The 27,320-nt window shown below is 43.6% G+C and overlaps 1 protein-coding gene across 2 annotated transcripts in view; it reads left to right on the plus strand.

Annotated features, from left to right (window-relative positions):
• Positions 1-27,320, plus strand: part of TMEM132A (transmembrane protein 132A) — a 617,882-nt gene that overhangs the window by 477,988 nt on the left and 112,574 nt on the right. For both annotated transcript variants that reach the window (XM_073596966.1, XM_073596967.1), the window contains one exon: positions 18,014-18,308. In XM_073596966.1, the coding sequence (XP_073453067.1) occupies positions 18,014-18,308 (295 nt within the window). The remainder of the gene's footprint in view (positions 1-18,013; positions 18,309-27,320) is intronic.

The following is a 27,320-nucleotide window of genomic DNA, read 5'->3' on the forward strand; positions in this document are numbered from 1 at the left end:
GCAGAATGTATTTTGGGGTGTCATTTTTGCTATGTACATGCTATGTGTTGAAAAGATCTTAAAAGTGGACAACTTTGTGGAAAAAAATGCGTTTTCATTTTTTTTTCCACATTTTCAAAAAACTTCTGGAAAAAAATGAACCATTCAAAAGACTCATTATGCCTCATAGATTATATGTTGGGGTGTCTGCTTTCCAAAATGGGGTCATTTTGTGGGTATTTGTACTTTCCTGGCTTGTTCGTGTCTCAAGAAATGAGATGAGGTCTTCAGTACATCAGGTGTGATTTAATTTTCAATGATTTGCACCATAGCTTGTAGACTCTATAACTTTCACAAAAACCAAATAATAGACACTAATTAGGGTTATTTTTACCAAAGAAATATAGTCGAATACATTTTGGCCAAAATTTATGAAGAAATATTATAATTTTATGACAAACCAAGAAAAAGGCATTTTTTCACAACATTTTCAGTCTTTTTTTATTTATAGCACAAAAAATAAAAAACCCACTAGTGAGTAAATACCACGAAAAGAAAGCTCTATTTGTGTGAAAAAAAGGACGCAAATTTCATTTGGGTACAGTGTTGCATGACTGAGTAATTGTCATTCAAAGTGTAAGAGCGCTGAAAGCTGAAAATTGGTCTGGGCAGGAAGGGGGTGAAAGTGCCCTGTAGGCAAGTGGTTAAACAGGGGCAGAAAAATTGGGCCTTGGGTGTTGGTGGTGCCTTAAACCAAAAATATTGTTGGAAGCTAGCATCATCAAGATTCAGGCGTATGATAGGCAGTCCTCAAGGGAACCCAGATCCATAGCAAATTCAATCAGTTACATAGCATCGGGTGCTTGATAGCTGCTGATCAAGGACTGATTCAATTTTATAAATGTGAGCCTATCAGCAGATTCTGTGGACAGACGCACTCTTTGATCCATTACAAACCCTCCAGCAGCACTGAATGCAGGGCAGGCCAGTAGCTTGATTACATATTGAGCAAGTTCTGGCCAGTGCTCCATCCTCAAGACCCAGTAACCCAGTGGATGCTCTGTTGGAAAGATCTCCAAATCTGCTGTCGCCCCTAGACACCATATAATGCAGACGCTGGCGATGGTTGCTTGTTGCCCCTGCATGATATAATGCAAGCGCTGGCGATGGTTGCTTGAACCTATCAGACCTTGGCACTGAGGACTGAAAAATTGTTTAAAGGCATCGGTCAGCTAGCCACCTTCTCCACCGCTCTCCCTCTGACCGAACCAAGCCTCAGAAACACGTTGTCCAGCACCAGGAAATGGTAACCTTCCAGGGTCTGGAAAGACTTTACACAAACTTTTCTTCAAGGCCTCCTGAAGATGTTTCATCCTCTGCTCCCTCTGCAAAGGCAGGATGAGTTCTGCAACTTTACCCTTGTAACGTGGATCAAGAAGGGTTGCCAGCCAGTAATGATCCCTCTCCTTGATACCACGAATCCTAGGGGCCTTTTGCAGGCTTTGCAGAATCAGAGACCATGCAGCGTAAGTTTGCAGAGGCATTCGATTCTGAGTCCTCTGGGTCACTAAGGATGACATTATCAGGAACTACCTCCTCCTAGCCATGTACAACTCCTTGGGTTTCTGGGGACTGAAAACCATCCCTTGAAGACTGTTGCGTGTTATCCTCTACATCCATGCTAACACAATCTTCCTCTTCTTCCTGTGTGTTTTGCAGCCCCACTGGAATGCTATCTGCATAAAGGGGGCCTTGAGAAGAAAGGGAGTCCACCTCTTCCTCCTGCTGGTCTGCCTCAAGTGCCCTGTCCATGATTCCATGAAGCATGTGCTCCAGCAGGAAGACTAGAGGAACAGTGTCACTGATGCATGCATTGTCGCTGCTCACCATTTTTGTGGCCCTCTCAAATGGTGGCAGGACAGTGCATGCATCCTTGATCAGTATCTGTGGCGAAAAGAAGCCAGGCTCCCCTAACCCTGTCCTGGTTCCATACTCTCACAGGTACTCATTGATGGCCCTCTGCTGTGTGCAGCCGCTGCAGCATTGCCAATGTTGAGTTCCACCTGGTGGGCATGTCACAAATAAGGCAGTTGGTGGGCAGGTTAAATTCCCTTTGAATGTCAGCCAGCCGAACACTGGCATTGTATGACCACCGGAAATGACCACAGATTTTTCTGGCCTGCCTCGGGAGATCTTGTAAGCCTGGGTATCTGGTCAAGAAATGCTGCACCACCAAATTTAGGACATGTGCCAAGCATGTAACATGGGTCAAGTGTCCCTGTCGGAGGGCGAAGCAAAGGTTGGTGCCATTGTCGCATACAACCATTCCTGGCTCAAGCTGTTGTGGCGTCAACCACCTCTTAGCCTGCTCCTGCAGAGCTGACAGAATCTCTGCCCCCGTGTGGCTCCTGTCCCCTAGGAGGACCAACTGAAGCACCGCATGACATTTTTTAACCTGACTGCTTGCGTAGCCCCTTGAGCGCTTATGGTGCACTGCTGGTTCAGAGGTCAATTCTGCAGAAGATGCCATAGAGGAAGAAGAGGAGGGAGGGAGGGGAGAATACAGATGTGTTGTGGCAGAATCGCCACCAGCTCCAACACTGAACTCTGTCCTGCATCCTTCCCAGCTGCCAGCAGAATTACCCAGTGTGCCGTGAAGGAAAGGGAACATCCCTGCTCATGCCTGCTGGACCATGAGTCAGTGGTAATATGAACCTTGCTGCTGACTGCCCTGTCCAACAAGGCCAAAACATTGCTTTCCACATGAATGTAGAGAGCCTGCCACTGTGGTACAGCACATTCCAGAAATTCACGAAAGGGGGCAGAGTCTACCAGCAGTTGCAGTGCTAGCAATTTGGCCAAGCTAACATTTAGACGCTGAGTATGTGGATGGCTGGGGCAGAATTTTTTTTCTACGATTCAGCAACTGGGGTAGCAAAATTTGCCTGCTGAAATCAACTGGTGGTGTACTGCTAGCAGATTGGCTGCAAGTACTTGTGGCACCTATTGCTATGCCTTCATTCCTCTCAGTGCAGGTTTTTGAGAGGACTGGAGGTATAGTAGGATTTGAGATCCCAGATGAGGAGCAAGGAGAAGTCCGCCTTTTTTCTGTGATGTGGGTCTTTCAGGTGCTGTTGCCAATGAACTGCCTGGCAGGTCGTCATCTGTCTTGTCAAGCATGTGGTGCCCAAGCGGCTGCTGTTCTGGCCATGCTTTATCCACTTCAGACATAGATTGCAAACAGCAACGGTGCAATCTACTGCACACATGACGAAAAAAGGCCACACCAAGGAACTTTTGAAAGTCAGCGGGGAGTCAGCAGCGGCCTGCACCTGCAGAGCTCCGTGCTATGGGGTGGCTGCCCTTAAGTCGACCCCTGGAGGACATCTTGCCTCGTTGGATTCGTGCCTTCTCACTTTCCTCCTTTCTTCTCTCGGGCACCCAAGTACAGTCAGTGACATCATCATCCCCTCCCTCCTCATTACTGGAGCAAATTTGGCAGTATGCTGCAGCTGGGAGGAACATGGCTGCCAGTTCCTTATCCTTCTGTGGCACCCTCTCTCTAGGCTCACTCTACTCCCTTCCTCAACCTGGGAACCAACATCGAAGCCTTCAATTTGCTGCACATCCTCCAGCAGCATGTAACCAACACTATGGTCGAATAATTCTGGTCATGATGGTGGGGCTATGGAAGGAGTAACTGTGGACAAGGAGCCGGTGGAATAGGCCACTTTGGCAGCTGTGTTGGAAGGCAAAATACTATGAGCCTGGGTGACAGAGTATGAGGAGGCTGAGGACAGCTTCATTATCACCAACTCTTCTGCCCATTATGGCTCAATAACACGCTCAGCAGCAGAAAAAAAGGACATGCCTGACCCGCCTGCAGAGGATGCACCATGTCCAGGACCACCACTGACACAAAGGCTGTTTGTCCTCTTTTAGTGGCCTGTGAGCGTCTGCCTTTCCTTGGTGGCCTTCCGGACATGATGTTTTTTTTTTTTTTTTTATAACACCACACTACACTGTATTATATACTGTACACGACTGCACTGTATTAGAAGCTGTACACTAGCTGCCTGATGGTGGTATTAGAAAGTGTACGCTGGCTGCACTGTATTATATACTGTGTACACTGCCTAAAGTGTATTAGAAACTGTACACACTGTATTATATACTGTGTACACCGCCTGCACTGTATTAGAAACTGTACACCAGCTGCACTGCGTTATATACTGTGAACACTGCCTAAAGTGTATTAGAAACTGTACACACTGTATTTAATACTGTGTACACTGCCTGCACTGTATTAGAATCCGTACACTGGCTGCACTGTATTGTATACCGTGTACATCGCCTGAAGTGTATTAGAAACTGTTCACACTTACAAATTAACAATGAATACTCAGAATTATTTCAGCTGGAGAGAGGGACGAGTCAGGGCTGTCCTTTGTCCCCTCTATTGTTCGCTCTTGCAATGGAACCACTAGCAGTTATGACTAGATCACGGCTAGATATACATGGATTCCGGCGGCAAATGGAGGAGGACAAGATAGCACTGTATGCAGACGATCTGTTTTTTCTAGGAGATGTTAATACCCAGTTAAACACAGTGATACAAATGGTTGATGAATTTGGGCGATTCTCAGGTCTGGTTGTCAACTGGGAGAAATTGGCTTTGTTGCCGATTGACCCACTCGATAACCAGATATTGCCTGGAGCTCCCCACCTGGAGGTAGTTACCAAATTTAAATTTCTTGGGGTCTTGATCACAAGCGATATAAACCAGTACATTAATGATAACTTAGTCCCACTATTACTTAAATTAAAGCAAAGGAGAGATATTTGGATCCGACTCCTTCTATCTGTGGCCAGCATGTTTCACACCAGGCATGTGCTTAGTCATATGATTAGCTATGACTAAGCACCGTGCCTGGTGTGAAACATGTCAGCAGCAGTGCAGTTAGTCTGTACCCACCTTTGATGCCTTAATTTTACTTTTCAATAAAGGTGAGTATTTGGAGTGCGGCTATCCAGCCTTTCATTTTTCTCCATTATCTCTGTTGCAAACAGAGCCAGCACCCTGTTTAACTGTGGAGACAGCTGACCTCAGGAGAGGCAATCATTCTGGAGCGGTGAACACCTATATCTGTGGCCGGGTGTTGTAATTTAATAAAGATGATATGGCTACCGCAGGTTCTATACTTGTTCCATAACTCTCCCACTTGGATAGGTCAGAAGTGGTTCAAGAGAATAGAATCCCTTTTTAGGGAACTTATCTGGAGGAAGGGCCAATCGAGGATTGGATTGCGAACCATGCAATTACCGATTAAAGATGGAGGTATGGCGGTACCGCTTCCGAGATCATATGTCCTGGCATCCCAGTTACAACATTTAATGGGTTGTGGAGACCTGGGAGGGGGGAACCCTTGTAATAAAATGATGATAATGGGGGCTCCACATAGTGTACTGGTAGAGGTGGACTCATTTGTTCATAGATGCCCAACGATAAAATTAGTAAAGTATGGCAGGTAACAAAGGCACTAATGGCATATAATGGAGTAACAGGATATACCCCCTTGTGGGACAATAAAAATTTGGCAGAAGTAAGGGTTATAGAGAGGCCCAGGGAATGGGAGAGGAAGGGTATTAACCGATTGGTTCAGTTATATGAGGGTAACCTCATGAAGACATTCGAGGACTTAAGACGGAAATGTAATATATCAAATAAGGCATTTTATAAATATCTGCAGATTAGGCAGGCTATTCAAGCACAGTTTAGGTCACAAACCATTGAATGGACTCAGATCTCCATGCTTCTAAAAATAATTAAACCAGCTGCAACTAAAGGATTAATTTCTAAGTTGTATGTTGGTTTGGGGGTTAGAATAATAAGTGTAGCAGGGCCATCTAGGAGTAAAGCAGGGTGGGAGAGAGATGTGGGGGCAATGACTATGGAACAATGGGATAGGATCTTAGAACGTGGAGACTTGGTCTCGATCTCTCCTTCGCAGAAGGTATCCCATTTGTTCCTAATTCATAGAGTTTATTATACCCCCAAAAAAATATTTAAATTTGGAAGGAGACAGAATGATGAGTGCCCCAGATGTAAGGCTATTTAGATGCTGGGCGGAGATAGTAGCTAGGACAAATACAATTTTTTGGAACCACACTAGAACCGGAGGTCAAGACTTGCATATTAGGAAGCTTGGAAGAAAAAGTTCCGACTGGCGCCATTGAAGTAGTGCTGAGATGCCTGTTTCAGGCAAGGAAATTATTAGCAATGGCAGGCTCAGACCCCCTCTGACAGTGGAGAGTTGGGTTGAGACCATTAATTCAATGGTTTGTAATGAGAGAACTAGATGTATTAGGCAGGGTAATTATAATAAGTTTGAAAAAATGTGGAGGCCTTGGGTGGATGAGATGGGGTACTCCCTATAAGGGGATGGTGGAGACTCTCTCTCTCGCTCCTTGCCACTCCCTTGCTCTTGCTTCCTGCCCCTATGTGGGCTTAGGTATTCTCCTCTTTCATATTTCTCCATCCCAGGGAAATGGTTTTCCCCTTACTTTTTTGGCCTGGTGACTAATAGAAATATATGCATAATTAATAATTGCGTGGTGTGTGGGGGGGGAGATAGGTTGGGAGGGATAGGGTAGATAAAATAATAACAGTTTTGTCTTTGAATTGTTATACGTTATTTTATACCGCTGTATTTTCTCTTTTTGATACTTGAAGAATAATAAAAATAAAGTTAATAGGAGAAACTGTTCACACTGTATTATATACTGTGTACACTGCCTGATGCTGGTATTAGAAACAACGCCGGCTGCACTGTATTATATACTGTGTACACCACCTGAAGTGTATTAGAGACTGTACACACTGTATTATATATTGTGTACACCGCCTACACTGTATTAGAAACTGTACAACGCCTGCACTGTATATACTGTGTGCACCGCCTGATGGTGGTATTAGAAACTGTACACCGGCTGCACTGTATTATATACTGTGTACACCACCTGAAGTGTATTAGAAACTGTATACACTGTATTATATACTGTGTACACCGCCTGAAGTGTATTAGAAACTGTACACACTGTATTATATACTGTGTACACTGCCTGCACTGTATTAGAAACTGTACACTGCGCTGCACTGTATTGTATACTGTGTACACCGCCTGAAGTGTATTATATACTGTACATGCCAAATGCACTGTATATATAGTCTACGCTGAATGCAGAGTGTGTGTGTGTATATATATATATATATATATATATATATATATATATATATACACACAAGACTGTATATATTATTATTATACAGTATTTATATAGCGCCAACAATTTGCGCAGCACTTAACAAAATAAAGGCAGACGTTAGTTACATTACAATTTGGCACAAGAGGAATCGGTGGGCCCTGCTCATTAGAGCTTACAGTTTAAAAAGGGAGGGTCATTTAATACAAAAGGTAATAGCTGTGGGGGATGAGCTGATGGAGAAAGTAAAACAGTGTATTAGAAGCAGGATAGGCTTCTTTAAAGAGAAGGGTTTTCAGGGATCTTCTAAAGATGGATAGATTGGGGGACAGTCGGACAGATTGGGGTAGGAAGTTCCAAAGGATGGGAGAAGCTCTGAAGAAATCCTGGAGGTGAGTATGGGAGGAGGTGACAAGGGAGCTAGAGAGCAGGAGGTCTTGGGAGGACGAAGAGAGCGGCTTGGTTGGTATTTTGGGACTAGGTTAGTGATGTAGCTGGGGGCAGAGTTATGAATGGCTTTGTAAATTATTGTTAATACTTTGAATTTTATTCGTTGGGTGAGTGGAAGCCAGTGGAAGGATTGGCAGAGAGGGGTGGAGGACACTGAATAGTTGGTAAGGTGGATAAGTCTTGCAGAGGCATTCATTATGGACTGAAGGGGGATAGTCTATGTAAAGGTAATCAAATGAAGAGGGAGTTGCAGTAGTCGAGGCGAGAGATAACCAGGGAGTGAATTATAAGCTTGGTGGTGTCATTAGTTAAAAAGGGGCATATTCTGGAAATGTTGCGGAGGCAAAGGCGGCATGATTTGGACAGGGATTGGATGTGGGCCTGAAAAGATAGTTCAGAGTCTAAGGTTACCCCTAGCACCCTGGAATGTGGGGACGGACTGATAGATGTGCCATTGATCTTGACAGAGAAGTCAGGGAAGGGGAACATGGGAGAGGAAATATTAAGAGCTCGGTTTTAGATAGATTCAGTTTGAGGAGTTGTTTTGACATCCAGGCTGATGTGTCTGTTAATATATCATTGATGCATGAGGAGACTGATGGGGTGAGCTCAGGGGCAGAGAGATAGATTTGGGTGTCATCAGCATATAAATGGTAGTGGAAGCCATGGGAGGCTATCAGCTGACCCAGGGAGGACGTGTAGATCGAGAATAAGTGACACTGAAGGTGCGATGAGATGGGTAAGATTCGGACCAAAACAGAGAGCAGCCATGGAGACCAAGCAAATTTAGTTTTTTGAGGAGGAGGGGGTGGTCAACTGTATCAAAGGCAGCGGAAAGGTCCAAGAGTAAGAGTGCAGAATAATGACCGTTGATTTTGGCTGTTAGTAAGTCGTTTGTGAGTTTTAGAAGGGCAGTTTCTGTGGAGTGCTGTGGGCGAAATCCAGACTCAAGGGGATCAAGAAGGTTATTTTCAATGAGATGGTCGCTCAGTCGGTTGTAGACTAAACGTTCAAGGAGTTTGGAGGCAAAAGGGAGTAAAGATAGATAGATATACTTTATTGTCATTGTATACATACAACAAAATTTTTTCAGATACTTTTTACAGCAGCAATAAAACATTTCTCAAGAAAACCACACATACATACTCCCAGCACATGCCCACATTTCTATTTAAATATATCAAGATATAAAATGTTATATAAAAATAAATAAAAGAATGTTAAAATTCTACATAAAATTCCTAAAACACTGTACCTGATGGGATTATGGACAATACGGCTCTAGGGAAAAAACTATGCTTTAAGCGATTAGTGTGCATTTTAAGTGTTCTATATGTTTTCCCTGATGGCAGTGGGACAAACACACTGTAACCTGGGTGGGTTGGATCAGTACTAATAGCTTTTGCCCGCTTTTTTAATCGGCTGAAGAGATCTCTAAAGAGATGGGTCCTAGGTTTTTAAGATTGATGGGGTCTAGTGAGGCCTTTTTGGTATGGGAGCGACTAGAGCATTTTTAAAGGGTTGGGGAAGATGGCAGTAGAGGTTGAAGATATGAGTTAGAGTATAGGATAGAGCCAGATGGTGACCGTAGTATTTGAGAAGGAACAGGGTCCAGGGGGCAGGAGGTTAGGTGGGCGTTAGAAAAAAGTTTAGTGACTTCCTTTATAGTAGCTAGGTTAAAAGAGGGAATTATTGATTGTGCAGGAGGACAAGGAGTGTAAAGTGAGGGAGATATCTGTAGAATGGAGATCTCAAGACGAATTGTCTCAATTTTATTTTTGAAGTGATTAGCAATCTCCTGGGCAGTGAGTAAGTTAGTGGGTGGTGGACGAAGTAGCGTGGTAATGGTAGAAAAGTGTTGACGGAGACTGCGTGAGAGGGTGTTAATGAGAGTGATAAAGTAGGTCTGTTTTGCAGTGTGGAGGCAGGAATGGTATTTTTGGAGGGCAGATTTATATTGGCTGAAATCTTGTTGTGATTTAGTCTTACGCCACAGATGCTCAAGAGCGCGGCTACGTTTTTTGAGGCTTCTGGTATTGTCTGTCTGCCAGGGTTGTAGCGGTCGGGGCCTTATTCTGTGTGTAGTGAGGGGGGCGAAGGTATCCAGGGTGGACGACTGTGAACTGTTGTAGACAGAAGTGGCCAAGTTGGGGCAGGACAAGGATGAGATTTTGTCTGTAGCAGAAAAAAAGAAGAGAAGGGTTAAGATGGCAAAGGTTTCTATGGGTAATAGTTTGGTAGTTGGAAGTCAAGGAGGAGGAAGATGAGGAGAGAGTGAAACTAATAAGGTGGTGATCAGAGAGAGGAAAAGGAATATTGGAGAGGTTGTGCGCAGTGCATAAGTAGGAGAATATGAGGTCGAGGCAGTTGCCAACAGAGTTGAAGCGTGTCCGTTGTTTTATGTCAAAAGAAGCAGGCTCAGCAGCTTAGAAGTAGCAGAGGGGTTAAGATTAACAGGGATGTTAAAGTCACCTAGACAGATTGTTGAAATTTCAGAAGAGAGAAAGTAGGGTGGCCAGGCAGAGAAGTCATCAAGGAAACTTGATACCGGTCCAGAGGGCTGATAGATCAGAGCAATTCTCCATGAAGCTGGAGAAAATAGACGAATACAGTAAGCTTCAAATGAAGCGAGGGACAGAAAGGGGGGGGTGGATGAAGAACCTGAAAAGTGCTTTGAGAGGATAGGAGGATTCCAACACCACCTGCTTGCCGTCCACTAGGCCTGTGAGAGTGAGTCCACAGGAGGCCACCATAGGAGACAGCAGCAGTAGAAGGAAAGTCAGATTCTTGAATCCAGGTCTCAGTAATTGCAAGTAGGTTCAGGGAGTTTGTGATAAATAGGTCATGGTCGGTGGTGAGTTTGTTACAAATAGAGCGGGCATTCCAAAGAACACAGGAGAAGGGGAGGCTGATTCTAGGCAGAAATAGAAATGAGATTGTGTAGATTGCGGCTTCTATCAGAGGATGGGGTGTGCTGGGTATGTTGGCCGAAGGTAAATGATGGCGGTCCAGGCTTTGGGGAAATATCTCCAGAAGTAAAGAGAAGCAGAAGGGTGAGAGAGGTGATATGGGGGTGTGACTTATGTGGGGGAACGTGTCCCAGTGTCCTGCAGGTTTTATTGGTATATGGGTTCAGAATTAACAGAAGCTGATACGTGCAGTGATAAGGTGAAGACAGGAGTGAGGGTGCTATATATAAGCTTTGGGGTGGAGATGATGGGTGATGGAAATAGAATTTAAGGAGAGAGGATACAACTGAGAGAAGGAAAAGTAGGGAGTGCATGATACAGAGTGGTGATATTGAGAGGAAGCCTGGATGAGAGATGAAAGCATTCGATGGAGAATCAGGTCACCTGTAGTCTATTTATGTTCTGCAGTAGTCTGTTGGATTTTCGCTTTGTGCATTCGCTGAAGTGCTGAGCCGAAGTGTAATACTTAATCCAATAAGAATACTTTATCCAAGATTATAGTTGCCAATGCAGTCCCTGCCTGTGCAAACCCCTGGCTGTGCTTACATATGTATATATTCATATATATGTATATGAATGCACCGCCTGAAGTGTATTATATACTGTACGCCACCGAGTGCACTGTATATATAGTCTACACTGAATACAGAGTGTATGTATATGTGTGTGTGTGTATATATATATATATATATATATATATATATATATATATATATATATATATTATATACAGTACTAGACTGTGTGTGTATGTGTATATATATATATATATACACACCGCCTGAATTGTATTGTATATTATACACTACGAATGCACTGTATATATAGTTACAGTGAATGCAGAGTGTATATGTATGTGTGTGTATGTGTATATATAATATATATATTAGACCGTGTATATATATATATATATGTAGAAAAAATAAAAAAAATCACACTACCCTTGAAAATAAGTATATAGTGAATATAACATATATGTATATAAACCTACATGATGAGTGTTACATGTGTACATATAAACCAAAACTGATAAATAACATGCAACAAAATTGATATACCATGCAAATATGAAAATATGTAGTAACAAAGGATCATTGATACATCAGCTCCATGGACCAGCAAACAGACACCAAATGGTGGGAAGTCACTTTGCAGCGGCTCGAATCAACAGGGAAATGTCGTGGTACATAGGAGGAAAAAATGCTCCAATAGTGTAAAACCAACAATTGTTTATTAATGAGAAAGGAAATGCACTTACAAGAAAATAGATGTAAAAAATCTGAACGTCTGCTGTGCCGGCCGGAGCACAAACAGACAGCCCGTTCCAACTGGATACACAAGTGGAGTGCAAGGTGACGTCAGCGCGTCGCTCTGCCTTACGCGTTTCATAATTTACGTCCAGGGGCACGGGCGGCGCACTGCATCACCTCTAAAATACAGACAGGGAGTATGTTAAGCCTCGTTCCAAGCCAACACAGGAATATGCGCATGCATAACAGCGCAATAACAGTACTTCCCACATGAATGGAAACTTAAACGTTCAGGTGCAGCTAGAAGCATCGACCGGAACGCATGCATATACCAAGTGGTTAAACCCAACCCGGGTATGCAGGGTCAATACAAAACATACTAAAAAATGTTTAAAAATGTTAAAATGGGACAGGTGCATTAGCAGATCGTCCCCCCACCCACCGGAACCAGCTCCAGTGTGTCTAGAAGTGTCACAACCAAAGTTGGCTCAGACAACCTCTAGTGGTCAACTTGAATATTAAGTCAATAAAGCTAAAAAGACTGTGTATGGATGAGATCGCCCCAGATATTATGAATAAATGGCGGTGATCTACATCACCATAATATTAATCACTGCAGAAACCATAAATGAAAAACAAAGAATATATATATATATATATATATATATATATATATATATATATATATATATATATATATATATATATATATATATATATATTCTAAAAATCAACAGAAAAAATAAGTAAAAAATAAAAAAATATGTATATAAAAAAGGGGGATGTGAACATGATAAATATACAACATACACCCATGCACCAAAGGTTATCAAATGGTGCAGGGGTGTCATGCTGCACCCAGTAAATCAAACGGTGTCTGATAGGCAGATTGGATAATTAGTCCGCCCAAAACACTTGAATAGACCATAACAATATGATCAGCCAATATGGCCAAAAAATATCCAAATAAAGTGGCTAAAAAATGAACAACGAATCTAAAAAATGGACACATCAGTCGAACCGCATCGTCCAAAATGGTCACCAGTATTTAGATAGGGCCACCTCAGGTAGGTTGTTACATATGAGGGCTTGAAACGATGACTGATTGCCAAACATATACACAATAGGCATATTCACAATAAACATAACCATCAATAAAAACAGTTCAATTTATGTAAATCAAATGACAAAATTAATAAATGTATATAAGTAATGGCTCAAGTCAACATTTCAAGAGTTGTTGAATGCGTTGACATCAACGTCTACGTTCAAGCCAAAGGGCACAAAAGTTTTTAGACGATGCACACAGGACATTTCTAATTTGGAAATTTCCCTAACCAATGAGCTGCCCCTCCAGTGGGGTATATATTTATCTATCCCCATATATGTGTATTGGAGGGGTCCCTGTGGTGTACCTCATCGTAATGTCTAGAGACTGAGTGGTTTTTGAACCCCCTTCTGATGTTGCCAATATGTTCATTTAATCTAACCTGAAGAGCCCTTTTGGTCCTCCCCACGTATTGTAGCCCGCAAGGGCATTGGATGAGGTACACGACTCCCTCAGAAGAACAAGTGATGAAGGGTTTAACTTGAAAAGACCGTGAGGTACTAGTAGAAACAAATCCACTAATCTTTCTGTCTCTACAACTGTTGAGGGAACAGACTTGACATTTCCTACATCGGTAATACCCGGTAAGATTTTGAAAAAAATGTCTGCGCTTTCTTGGGGGATCCTGAATGCTAGGGGCAATTCTGTTACCAAGAGAAGAAACCCCCTTGAAGACTCTCTGAGGCTTGTCTGGTAATAAGCCCCTCAAGACTTGATCATTAGCAAGAAGGTGCCAATGTTTCTGAATTAATCTCTTGATTGTATGTGCTTGCACTGAATATGTGGTAATGAAGGGTAAGGACACTTTATTCTCCATCGGCTGTTGTGGTTTATCCACCAAAAGTGATGGCCTGTCCATCTGTCTCACCCTATCTAGGGTCTGGGACAGTGCTTGTGGGTCATAACCCTTTTCCACAAATCTATTTGACAAAACAGCCGCCTGCTTATCAAAAACCTCATGAATTGTCCAAAAGGGACAGCTCTAAGCCAAGGATCATGATGGCAACTGTCTGAGGATATGTAAGAATTTCGATCCGTCAGCTTAAAAAAAGTCGATGTAATTAAGTTCCCTCTTTAACAGAAATCGTCAAATCCAGAAAATTGATCTCCTCTAGGCTTGCTTCAAAATTAAATCTGATGCCCCTATCATTACCGTTAAGGAGTGTCATGAATTCTAACAAATCAGACTTGGTGCCATCCCAAAGGAGGAGGACGTCATCGATATATTTTGCCCATAAGACAACCTCCGGTCTGTCTTGGGCTGCGATGACGTCCTCCCACTTGGCCATAAATAGATTGGCCAAGCTAGGGGCATACTTAGCCCCCATAGCCACACCCCTATCTTGTCTAAAAAAACAGTTGTTCGAACACAAAATAGTTATGCGTGGCAGCAAAGCTCAGAAGCTCCATGATGAAATCGATCTGTGTTGAAACAAGATTCGAGTCCCTCTCAAGATACTGTTTGACAGCCTCCAGACCCAATTGATGAGGGATGATGGTATAGAGCGAGGTCACATCCGCCGTTACTAACCATAATCCATCCTTGGGAATAATCCCTGACAGTATATTAATAACCTGTTTGGAATCCCTGATGTAAGACAGTATTTTCTTCACCAAGGGCTGTAAATAATAATCGATGTGCTTGCCCACCCGGGACATAATTGAGTCAATGCCACTCACTATGGGGCGCCCCGGGGGGCAAGACTGATTTTTATTAATCTTAAGGAGGTAGTAGATGACTGGGGTACGGGAGGCACTAGATATAAGGAATAATTTCTCTTTTTTTGGTGAGGATACCACTGTGAAAACCTCTCTCAACAATGCCCTCTAATTCCCTTTTATACTTAGATACAGGATCTCTGTTAAGAGGGGTATAAGTCTCACTATCCCCTAGGATCCGATGCATTTCTTTGAGGTGGTCACAGCGATCTAGAACCACAATCCCTACCCCCTTGTCAGCTGGACGAATGACCAATGATTTATTTTGGCATAATGAATCCAAACCCACCTCCAAGTCCTTCTGCATCTTGCATTTTCTCACTTTGATGTCATCCAGATCACGTAGGACTACATCCCTGAACACCCGAATAGAGGGTGCCATAACACCAGGGGGATTGAATAGAGAGGCGTTTGAAAGGCCAGAGTGTTGAAACCTAGATTCAACACCAAGGTCACTCCTAACGGGGTTGGACACCAAGTAACGTTTGATATTTAGTTTGCGTACGTACTTGTGAATGTCCATGTAGGTCTGGAATTTGCTCAGGCTCCTAGGCGGAGCAAACTTCAGACCTTTATGGGGCAATTTCTTCTCAGGGACTGTTAATATTTGCTTACTTAAATTAAAGATCCCTGCCCCTATGTTCTCTTTCTCTTTTGTTGACCGGAGGCAACTCCCCCCTCTAGTCCCTCTTTTTGTTCTATGGGCCTTTTGCGGCCTTGATTGTTCCTGGGAAAACCCCAGCCCTGATTGTGCTGGTTCCCAGGGAGTCTAGGGTACTGATTAGTGCTTGGCTGATTCCTATATGGTTCACGATGATAATCAGGACCTGGTTGGTCATATCTTGGTCTAAAATCACCCTGTCCGTGGGGACCCATATCTCTCCTTGGGGTGTTAAATCCATAACCTCTTGCGGTGGAACCGAAGTTATCAGGCGCCTCCATATCAGAAAGAGGAAAGAACCAGTTCTGCATAGAGATGTCAAAGCCCTGATTCCTCCCATCCCCACCATATGGGGGAGGACCTGATTGTTCGTAACCGCAAAAGGGGGAATAGGGGCCCTGTCTCATTGGGTTGTCATCCCAACGTTGAGGTGGGACACGCTCCGGGGCCCGAGCCCACTTTACCTGTCCTGACTTCCTATTGGGAGTCTGAACAGAACCTTTATTAGAGGATTTGTGTTAATGGTTTTTGGAGTTTCTATTATACGGGGTGTCCCTCCTCGGTGAGTGGTAAGACACCCTCCTCTGCTGAGTGGGTGTGGGAACAGTGCCCACTCTACCAGATGATGCACCCTGGGACGAGGTATCCATAGAGTCAGTACCTTCATTCCCAATGACCATCTTTTTTTGCCAAGTGAACACATAGCCACATTTATAGTCCTCTGTGTCCTTAATGTACTTTTTGTTTCTTTTTGAACTTTTGATCCCTTTCTTCTTTCTCAAGAGTTTTCAACAAGGATTTAGAACCTTCCCTATATTCTTCCTTATTGTTAAACGGTACTAGTTTCTCCTTTGAGTTTAATCTCCTCATCTAGCCGTGTGAGCTTCTCACCCTTCCTTTGCACAAGGAAGCGCAAGAAGTCCACCCCAGCGTCATTAAAGTACTTATAACCAGCCATCCAAATTAGGTTCCCCTTTCTGGGGGGTAACCTCCCACCGTAAGCTTCTTGGGACCATAGCTGATTTGATGTAGGTCTCCAAGAAAGCAATGTCCCATTGAGTATGGACCTCTGATATCATGAGGTTCTTTAATCTCATGAAGAGGCCACTCACATCGGAGTCGGGGGCCATGGGGTTAGAGTCAAACACACCCTCAGTGTCAACAACCCTCCTAGCCCGAAATTCAAATATATCCATCGTGAAAATTGGAATGAGTGAATGTTCCAAGCCGCAGTTAGTGTGATGGATCAAAAGTATGGAAAAATTGTATAAAAACCACGCTAAAGGAACTAAAGACTAAGTCAAGAAGGTGGTGGTAAGATGATAAACATCTAACCATCACTTGGGGAGCAGCAATTAATTTGTACAGCATCAATATAACACACAAATTAGAAAAAATAAAAAATCGCGCTACCCTTGAAAATAAGTATATAGTGAATATAACATATATGTATATAAACCTACGTGATGAGTGTTACATGTGTACATATAAACCAAAACCGATAAATAACATGCAACAAAATTGATATACCATGCAAATATGAAAATATGTAGTAACAAAGAATCAGTGATCAATAGGCAAAACAATAGCGGATGATCAATGATCAGTAAACCAAATAATATAGTGTGCACCAGTGAGTAATAAATTAAAGTCCATCAAAATGTGAAAAAATGATGATGAATCGATTCTTGTCTTCAAATAATATGTGAAATCCACCACCAAAAGTCAACAAGAATGCGCCCTTACCGGAAAACCATGATCCCCCCATCACAGGGGATCAAGGAAAGCATATGTGATACTGAACATCAGCTCCACGGACCAGCAAACAGACACCAGATGGTGGGAAGTCACTTTGCAGCGGCTCGAATCAACAGGGAAATGTCGTGGTACATAGGAGGAAAAAATGCTCCAATAGTGTAAAACCAACAATTCTTTATTAATAAGAAAGAAAATGCACTTACAAGAAAATAGATGTAAAAAATCCGAACGTCTGCTGTGCTGGCCGGAGCACAAACAGACAGCCCGTTCCAACTGGATACACGAGTGGAGTGCGAGGTGACGTCAGCGCGTCGCTCTGTCCTACGCGTTTCGTAATAACTTACGTCGTCCAGGGGCACTGGCGGCGCACTGCGTCACCTCTAAAATATAGACAGGGAGCGTGTCAAGCCTCGTTCCGAGCCGACACATGAATATGCGCATATAAAGGTGCATGCTTTGCCAATCATCAGACGTTGATGCACTGCGATCTCGCAGTGCATTATAGGGCATTGCGAGGCGCTCGAATTTCCCACGAACGCCAAACGGGCGAACACCTACCGATGATGCATAAATAAGGAAAGTCTTGCTCCACTCCTCTCACCTCTACGATTAAGCCCTGGTAAGCGGAGGGGGGAGCTGGAGGCGTGCAATGTCCCTTTGTTCCCATTTGCTATAAAATGATCTTACCTGGAATTGTTCCAGCAAAATAATGCATTGTGATCCAAGATTCTACTGCTTTGATTTGAGAGATGAAGCTTGAACTCTCCAAGTATTATGATTAGAATAATCACCACTGCATTAATAATTTAGTCAAATATTATATATCTTGTACTTAGTATCTTTTTAATCTTCCTAGGTCTTTTGGCTACTCTCAGGATGAAAATGATGGAGAACGCAAAATTGCTTCAGATCGCAATAGCCAGAGCTGTCGGGCTCAGTATCAAAGAGCTCAAGTACGCTTTCTTGCCCACTTTGTGGCTCATTCCCTGGATGGTAGTCATCAGCTGATCTACTTCATGGGTAGCGATTGGCTTTTGGATGTGTCTCCTTTAATAAGAAGCCAAGCTGTCGTCAGAGATTTACGTATAGCACGTCTAGAGGAGGAAGGGAGTGTTCTTATTGGCCAGCAGCCTGGGGTTACATCTGTTGAGGTAATAAAATGAGTTGTAAAAATCATGTTTGCTTGAAGTTTGTGATACATGTTGAATATTATTTCTTCCTTAATCTCATATTGGCAGTACAAGTGAAATATACATCCACCTAATGAAGTAGAACAAAATTATATTGAAATTATAGTTTGTTCTCAAAAACATGGTCATGATTATTATTTTATATATATATGTATATGTATATACATTTGAATGTGTTAATTTAAATTGTGTAAATCCAGTAACTAAACTCCCATATACACTTTAGCATGTTAATCTAATTTCAAGTCATATTCAACATCCACTTTGGTCATAATTCTGCATCTTTCATTAAAATATCTGTTGGTGCTGTCATGAAGGTCCGTGTCTCCATCTCTAAATATTGCTTGTTCATGATCACCCTGTCACCATGTCTTCTACTGGAGATAAAAGCAGTTGTTTCAGCACACATTACATAAAAATGTTCTGTCACTTTCACAATCAGGAAACCTATCTTGGGAAATGACATGCAGACATTATTAGAATGCATGCATGTAGACAGGAAGTGGCTGCAAAGAGGCAGCAGGACATCCGTGCTACTGAGATGAAGTGGAGAAAGAAAGAATGCTGATGTTATTGCCGCCGCATGGTGTTATCTGCGATGGCCTTAGAGCTAAGTTTTGTGTACTGTTGTTTTTAACCTGTTTTTATCCACATTCCTAATAAATACTACACTATATACAGGTACATCTCAAAAAATTAGAATATCATCAAAAAGTTAATTTATTTCAGTAATTCAATTCAAAAAGTGAAACTCGTATATTATATAGATTCATTACACACAGAGTTTTATATTTCAAGCATTTATTTCTTTTTATTTTGATAATTATGGCTTACAGCTAGTGAAAACCCAAAATTCAGTACCTCAGAAAAATACAATATTGTGAAAAAGTTAAATATTGTAGATTGATGATGTCACACTCAGTTAATTAACTCAAAGCGCCTGTAAAGGTTTTCTGAGCTTTTAAATGGTCTCTGTCTGGTTCAGTAAGTTACACAGTCATGGGAAAGACTGCTGACTTGACAGTTGTCTAAAAGATAGTCATTGGCACCCTCCACATGGAGGGCAAGTCACAAAAGGTAATTGCTAAAGAAGCTGGCTGTTCAGAGTGTTGTATCCAAGCATATTCATGGAAAGTTGAGTGGAAGGAAAAAGTGTGTTAGAAAAAGGTGCACAAGCAACAGGGATAACCGCAGTCTTGAGAGGATTGTGAAGATAAGGTCATTCAAGAATTTGGGAGAGAGTCACAAGGAGTGGACTGCGGCTGGTGTCAGTGCTTCAGAAGCCACCACACACACATATCCAGGACATGGGCTACAACTGTTGCATCACTTGTGTCAAGAAATTCCGGAACCAGAGACAACGTCCGAAGAGTCTTACCTGGGCTAAGGAGAAAAAAGACTGGACTGTTGCTCAGTGGTCCAAAGTCCTCTTTTTGGATGAAAGTAAATTTTGCATTTCATTTGGAAATCAAGATCCCAGAGTCTAGAGCAGTGGTTCTCAGCCTCTCTAGTGCCGTGACCCCTTGATAAAATTTCCCAAGTTGTGGGGACCCCTGACAGTAAAATTATTTTCGTAGCGTGGGTTGTCAGCACCCAAGGCAAGACAAGTCATTTGCGCCCCCAACCCACAGATATTTAGCGCTCCCTGAGTCCCTTCCACTCGTACAGTATTAAAATCCCTTATGGTACATTTTAGGATGTACCACTCTTTCTCTCTGTTCTCCTTTCTTTCCCTTTTATCCCTCTCTATCCTAATTTCTTGTTTTTTTTCCCCATCCCTCTCTCTAGCCGTCTTCTTTGTTCTCTTATTCTTTCTCTCCCTTTTTTCTTTATTCCTCCCTCTCTTTCCTCTCCCTTCTATGTATTCTATATTTTTATTCCTTCTCTTACTCCTTGGTGGGGGGAACGGGATGAGTGGCAGTGCTGGCGGGGAGATGGGTTGAGTGGCAATGCTGGGGGAGTTCTGATTAGCCAACTTAGGTGCTCTTGTTTAAGGTCATCTGCTGATCTGAGAACTGTAGTGGGGACTTTTAATGGCAACTATAATCACAGGTATGCCGTGAACTGAATGGGCGGCTGCGAAGAGGCTGAGTGGGCGGCTGCGGGCTCCAAGAACAGCCCAGCTGGGTGGCCGCAAAAAGGCTGGGAGAGCAGTGCGGGCTTCAGGAACAACCCAGGATTCGGTGACCCCTGGCAAATCATCATTCAACCCCCGAGGGGGTCCCGACCCCCAGGTTGAGAACCACTGGTCTAGAGGAAGAGTGGAGAGGCACAGAATCCAAGTTGCATCAGGTCCAGTGTGAAGTTTCCACAGTCAGTGATGATTTGGGGGCCATGTCACCTGCTGGCGTTGGTCCACTGTTTTTATCAAGTCCAAAGTCAGAGCAGCCCTCTACCAGGAAATTCTAGAGCACTTCATGCTTCTCTCTGCTGACCAGCTTTATGAAGATGCGGATTTCATTTTCCAGCAACTTGGCACCTGCCCACAATACCAAAAGTATCAATACCTGGTTTAATGATCATGGTATCACTGTGCTTGATTGGCCAGCAAACTCTCCTGACTTAAACCCCATAGAAAATCTGTGGGGTATTGTCAAGAGGAAGATGAGAGACACCAGACATAATGCAGATAAGCTGAAAGCCGCAATCAAAGCAACCTGGGCTTGCATAACACCTCAGCAGTTCCACAAGCTGATCGCCTCCATGCCATGCCACATTGATGCAGTATATCATTCAAAAGGAGCCCCGACCAAGTATTGAGTGCATACTATACTGTACATGGACATACTTTTCAGTAAGCCAGCAGTTCTGTATTGTTAAAATATATACGCTCGCGCTAATGGTGTATCAAACAACAAAAAATAATAATTCAAAATGCAGCTGCTATACACAAAGTGCTAATCACTTGAAAAACATATAACTATAAATATAGCGCTCACAAACACAGTAAGTGAAAATCTGTTGACCGAAAAGGAAAAAAAGTCCAAATACAATAAGTGAAAATAAAGTCCAAATAAAGTGACTAAAGGTGCTCCAATCCAAAGTGAAGGAAATGTAAGGTGCTTCAGAAAAATTCAGGTGTGCAACACCCCCTCATGTATCCCCACTCACCAGATCAGAATGACCCCCAGCTTTTCAGTCTGGTGGGTCATTTAAAGCTTGGATGACGGATATGGTGGTAAGTCTTCAGGTCCAGAATTCCTTTATGGTGTTTCTCAGCCAGAAACACATCCCCCTTCAGTCTATTATTAGTGCTGCTGCTAGACTAATACAACTCACTAATCGATCCGTGACTGCTGCTCCCCTCTGCCAATCCCTTCACTGGCTTCCCCTACCCCACCATGTAAAATTCAAAATACTAACCATACCATACAAGGCCATTCACAACATCGCCCCCATCTACATCACCAACCTCATCTGCAGATATCGCCCAAATCACCCCCTCCGCTCCTCCCAGGACCTCCTGCTCTCTAGCTCCCTTGTTACCTCCTCCCATGCTCGCCTTCAGGACTTCTCCGGAGCCTCTCCCATCCTCTGGAATTCCCTGCCCCAGTATGTCTGATCAGCCCCTACCCTGTCCACCTTTAGGAGATCCCTGAAAACTCATTTATTCAGGGAAGCCTATCCCACACCCACATAACTGTCCCTGAGCCACCCCCATCAAATCATTCTTTGCAGCTATTACCTTTTGTACCACCACCCCCTCCCTTTAGAATGTAAGCTCTACGAGCAGGGCCCTCCTGTACCTTTTGTATTGAACTGTACTGTCATTGTGTTGTCCCCCTTATACATTGTAAAGCGCTGCGTAAACTGTTGGCGCTATATAAATCTCGTATAATAATAAATAATAATACTAACCCCAGGACCTGCATTCACTATATCTGGTCTCTAACAGTACACAGAACATGGAAATGCAATAGTTTTAGTAAATATACACTGTTAAATACTTTTTTCATCAGCAGTATATAACAGTCTTGTGAATATCAGTGTCTGGTTAAAGCTTGTAGGAGGAGTTTTCATTCTACTCTGACTGTCTTATGTGGCTGCAACACCTCTGACCCTCTGTATGGACCATGCAAATTTGCCCTGTGCAAATCACATGCACTTTCCCAAGAAAAAAAAACAATCTCTAGCAATACACACCAAAGTGAGCATGTGCAGCTTGCCTCCAGGGCTCTGTTCTATCAGAAAAATGTTTGGGGACTGTGGAAGAAGGGAAGGATCAGAGAAGATGGGATCAAATAGCCTTTTTACACAATGCAGAGGATTAACAGGTTCCACAGTGAGTATAACAAGCATGTTTTACTGCATATACAGACTGATTTTACTCTTGTGGGTTTAGTAACACTTTAAAGGGGACTATCTCTAAAAAGTGTGGATCGCTGATGCTTACTTGCTGTCCACATTATTGTGCAGCCATCCAATTTGGTGAACGCATTATACTAGTAGTGGTGCACATTGTGGGGACCTGGTGATTTGTGTGGTGCTTACTTGCTGTTCACATTTTTGTGTAGCCATTTCAGCACGTAATATTTGTGGCGGGACACACCTGTGGTGGGTTTTTTTCACTGGATATTCCCTTAATTTCGAATTGTCCTTTAAGTGTGAATTGCTGTGCTTTTAGTGCTTATTCTCTATGCCTATATACTGCTTTAGTCCTTGCACAGCCATTTTATCTGGGCATTACACAGTTTTAATGGTTTAGCACACAGTGGTGTTGTACCATTCATATTTCATTCAAAGTGGTTCTAAAGGCAAACAGATTTCTGGGGATGTGTTTTAAACAAATATTGGAAACATCTTTAAACCTCTCTCCCAATGCTCCACTCTGGTATAACCCACGTTTAGGTGAATTTTTTAAACTAGAAGATGACCATAGGTAGGCACAGTATGGGATTAAATATCTTCACCAGCTATATGTGGCAGATAAATTTAAATCCTTTGAACAACTTCAGGATGAGCGGGGAATACCTAATTCTTGGCATTTTCAATATGCCCAGCTGCAACATGCTGCACAATGTCAGTTTGGGACAGATTCAGTGACTTACCAATACTAGCTTGGAAAAGATCTTGTTACGACCTGAACATAATAAACTGATATCTAGTTATTATTCCACCCCAACTTGGGTAGTGGGCAGACAGAGTCATAGGACTAGGGAAAGATGGTGCATAATTATACTGAATTTGACAGACAAATTGTGGGAGGAGGTACTTCTTAAGTAGACACAGTTATTTCTGCTAAGAACAAAATGATCCAGTTACGATATCTGCACTAGATGTATTATACACCTTTGCTTTTGTTCAAAATGGGGAAACTAGAAACCCCTATGCGTCATAAGTGTTTAGAGGCCGAGGGCTCCATATGGTGTGGAAGTGCAACAAAGTTTGTCCGCTTTGGTCTCAAGTCACTCAGTTTATAGCGGATACCTTTTGATCTTTCAAATATATGCAAATAACAAATGACCCCTGCCCTCACCTATAACTGGCCCTCACAGCAAGGAGCACATGGAAGGGCAATCACATGAAAGACAAAAACAGGACATTCCATAGCTCAACTCGCAAACCAGTCTGCCAACTGACCAAACTAACCTGTCCAACAGTCTGCGTTAAACAGGGGTTTAATTAGCTCGCATTTGCAAATGCATGCATAAGCTGCAAGGCCTCTTCATGGCACCCTGTGTATGCTTGCGGTCCTAATGCTACTGAATTTATAAGCATCTCCACAATGGAAGCACATGCATCAAATGGATAGATGAGGGGCAGGTGGGCCTGGAGGCAGCCCAATCCCCCTTAAAGGAACAGGAACACACTGGACACCCAGCAAGAGCACAATGGCAGCATATGATAGGACTTTTAGGGATAAATGTGGATGAGCTCATGGATAAAAGTGTAAAAAAACTTCCTGAGATTGCTATTCTTTTATGTACGTAAGCTGATTGTGTTAAATTGGATATGGACAGAAAATCTTATGCCGCATACACACGGTCGGACTTTTCGACCGGACTGGTCCGACGGACCAAATCTGGCGGACAATCCGATCGTGTGTGGGCTCCACCAGACCTTTAGCGGACTTTTCCAGTCGCAAATCTGACGGACTTTAGATTTGGAACTTGCTTCAAATCTTTACGTCGTATCTCCGCCAGACCCAGAAATCCGCTCGTCTGTATGCTAGTCCGACGGACAAAAACCGACGCTAGGGCAGCTATTGACTACTGGCTATCAACTTCCTTATTTTAGTCCGGTGTACGTCATCACGTACGAATCCATCGGACTTTTGTGTGATCGTATGTAGTTAAAGCGGGATTCCGGCCTGAAAAAAAAAATTTAAAAGTCAGCATCTACAAACACTGTAGCTGCTGACTTTAAATAAGTACTTACCTATCCTGGGTGCTCACGATGTCGGCTGCCCGAGGCTGACCCGTCCCTCGGCTCTCGGGTCCCGGAACCGCCATCCTAGGTAAGGGAAACAGGCAGTGGAGCCTTGCGGCTTCACTGCCAGTTTCCTACTGCGCATGTCCCCGTGGTGTTCTGGGAGTTCCCAGAAGACAACGGGGCCGCTCACCAAGGAGAAGAACACACCGCGGAATAGGAAGAGGTAGATTAGGAAGACTGCCTAGCAACAAGGGTTTAGGTAAGTTTAAATTTTATTTTTTTTTTTTTTTTCAAATGTTTTTTTTAAATTTTTTTTAGGATTTTTTTTTTTTTTTTTTTTTAGGGTGGCCCTCCACTTTAAGTCCGTTCGTTGGAAAGTCCGCCGCAAGTCCGTCGAAAGTCTGTCGGACGGGCTGTCTGACTTTTATAGCCGAAAAGTCCGACCGTGTGTACGCGGCATTACACTATCAGCGTAGAAAACTTTGGTTAATTCCAATGTCAACTTATTCAGGATGACATATGAAGCTAAAAATGTACTAGAATATGGACTAGATGGGTGGAGTCCCTGGACACGGTAGAATATTGCTCTTGGTAGAAGAGAGAGGATAATATGTGTCTAATATTTTTGTTGCTAGTTCATTGTATATATTGCTACGGGTGTAGCATTATGGTACATTAGAGCATACCGCAAAGTGTATGGTATAACGTGGGAGGTAGCGGTTCACTCTGAAAGGTTTGGGGTTTTTGTTTTCTTCATTTGTTTTTTCTGGTTTGTTTCTACATAAAGAAAATCTAAAGGCTGTATGTACATGTGCTGATATTTGATAATATCTGAATGGAATAGTTGTTCTGTATCGATATATGTACTTTTGGTTATATGTTGCCGATGTCTGTAAACTGTACTTTCTGTGCATATGACAATAAAAATCTTAAATAAAAAAAAAGTGTTTTGAAAAGCAGAAGTTTTTTTTTTTTTTATCAATATGCATTCTGTTCATTAAGAAAAAAAAAAAAACGAGGGGGCGTGACCAGAAGCCGACCTGCGTGGATGCTTAGGAGCTCAGCTCTCCCTGAGCCTGCTGCCAAATCGCACTTTTGGGGACTTTCATGCTGCCGGGTGGAGCAGACAAGATGGGCAGATGCCTCTACCTCTCGTTCCCACATCTCTCCGCCTCGGCTTTGGAGGTGGATCGGGTCCCCGCAGACCTGCTGGCCCTGAATGACAGACTTCCACGAACAGCGGGAGCGGTGAGTCCTCCCTCACTGCTGCACTGTGTGGAGCACAGGCCACTTCACCCAGCCTGGTCCCCCTGTCCTACACACGATGCTCCGACAACTTCCCTCGTCTGCTGCGGACAGCATCAAAACTCTGTCTGCATGGGGAAAGCCCTGGGTCCCCCCCATCCTCAGGCCACTCCATAGACTCCCCCATTCTTCCTGGCCCACTGCAACCCCACCCCAGCACATGCCAGCGGCCAAGCATATGCGGAGTGACGCATCTCACCTCGCTTCCACCTCAGTGCCCGCTTCTCCCAAGTCTCAGAGGCTGCCTCGGTCCCGGTACCCAGCTCCTCCAGGGGTGCTGCAGAGCCCCCTGTGTCTCACAACTACACTAATGACTCTCCTCTCCAAGGAGGGGGATTTAGCCCACCTGCTCCCTCTCCCCCACATACTCCGGCCTGGTATGAACCGTGGGACCCTCCTCTGCTGCCTGTCCACCAAGCTCAGCGTGCTGTTATGTCAGTGCCACAATTGCTACCTTCTTCCCCCCACCTGCTTTTACAGATGGCGGCAACTGCCCCCTTCACCAAGTACCTCCTTCCTGGCATTCTTATCTCCAAGTTATTCCTACTAAGGAGGAATTTAAGCAGTTAATAGAAGATGTCAAATCTACATGCCGTACTGAAATTCAAGCCCTCCAAACGGATCTTAAAGTGGAGTTCCAGTCTTTTTTCAGTTTATTAAAAGTCAGCAGCTACAAAAAGTGTAGCTGCTGATTTTTAATTAACAGCCACTCACCTATCCCACGATACAGCGATGCGGGCGCCCGAAGTCTCGCTCCTCTTCACCTTCTCTCCGTCTGTACACCTGTGGCCGCCAAGCTGTGACAGATTGCGGCTTCACAACCGGGCGCGAGCCGCGCTGCGCTCTCCTAGTGGCCAGACAATCTTCTGGGACCTGCAACCTGTCCCAGAGGATAGCAGAGAGGGAGGGACTGCCTAGGGGGAGAGGAGGAGTCGCCTAGGCGGCCAAGCAACGGAAGGAGGAAGTGGGACAGGAGGTACCTGTGAAAACCAGGTACCCACTCCTCCCCCAAAAAAAAAAAATTACATGCCAAATGTGGCATGTAAGGGAGTGAGGAGTGCTTAAAGTGGAAGTTCCACTTTTGCGTGGAACTCTGCTTTAAGCACTTTGCAGACAGGGTGGAGATGGCGGAAGAGATTTAGGAAACTAAACTGGCAGTTCATTGCACCCAACTACAAGGAGCTGGCCATCGTCTCCGCAGGAATAACATCCGTGTGCAGGGCCTACCAGAACCAGATGGCTCTGAAGACCGACAGTCGACCTTGGAGACCCTATTTAACAACTTATTGGGTGAAC

This window comes from Aquarana catesbeiana, linkage group LG08, assembly GCF_042186555.1.
Source record: "Aquarana catesbeiana isolate 2022-GZ linkage group LG08, ASM4218655v1, whole genome shotgun sequence".
In the NCBI taxonomy this organism is placed as follows: Eukaryota; Metazoa; Chordata; class Amphibia; order Anura; family Ranidae; genus Aquarana; species Aquarana catesbeiana.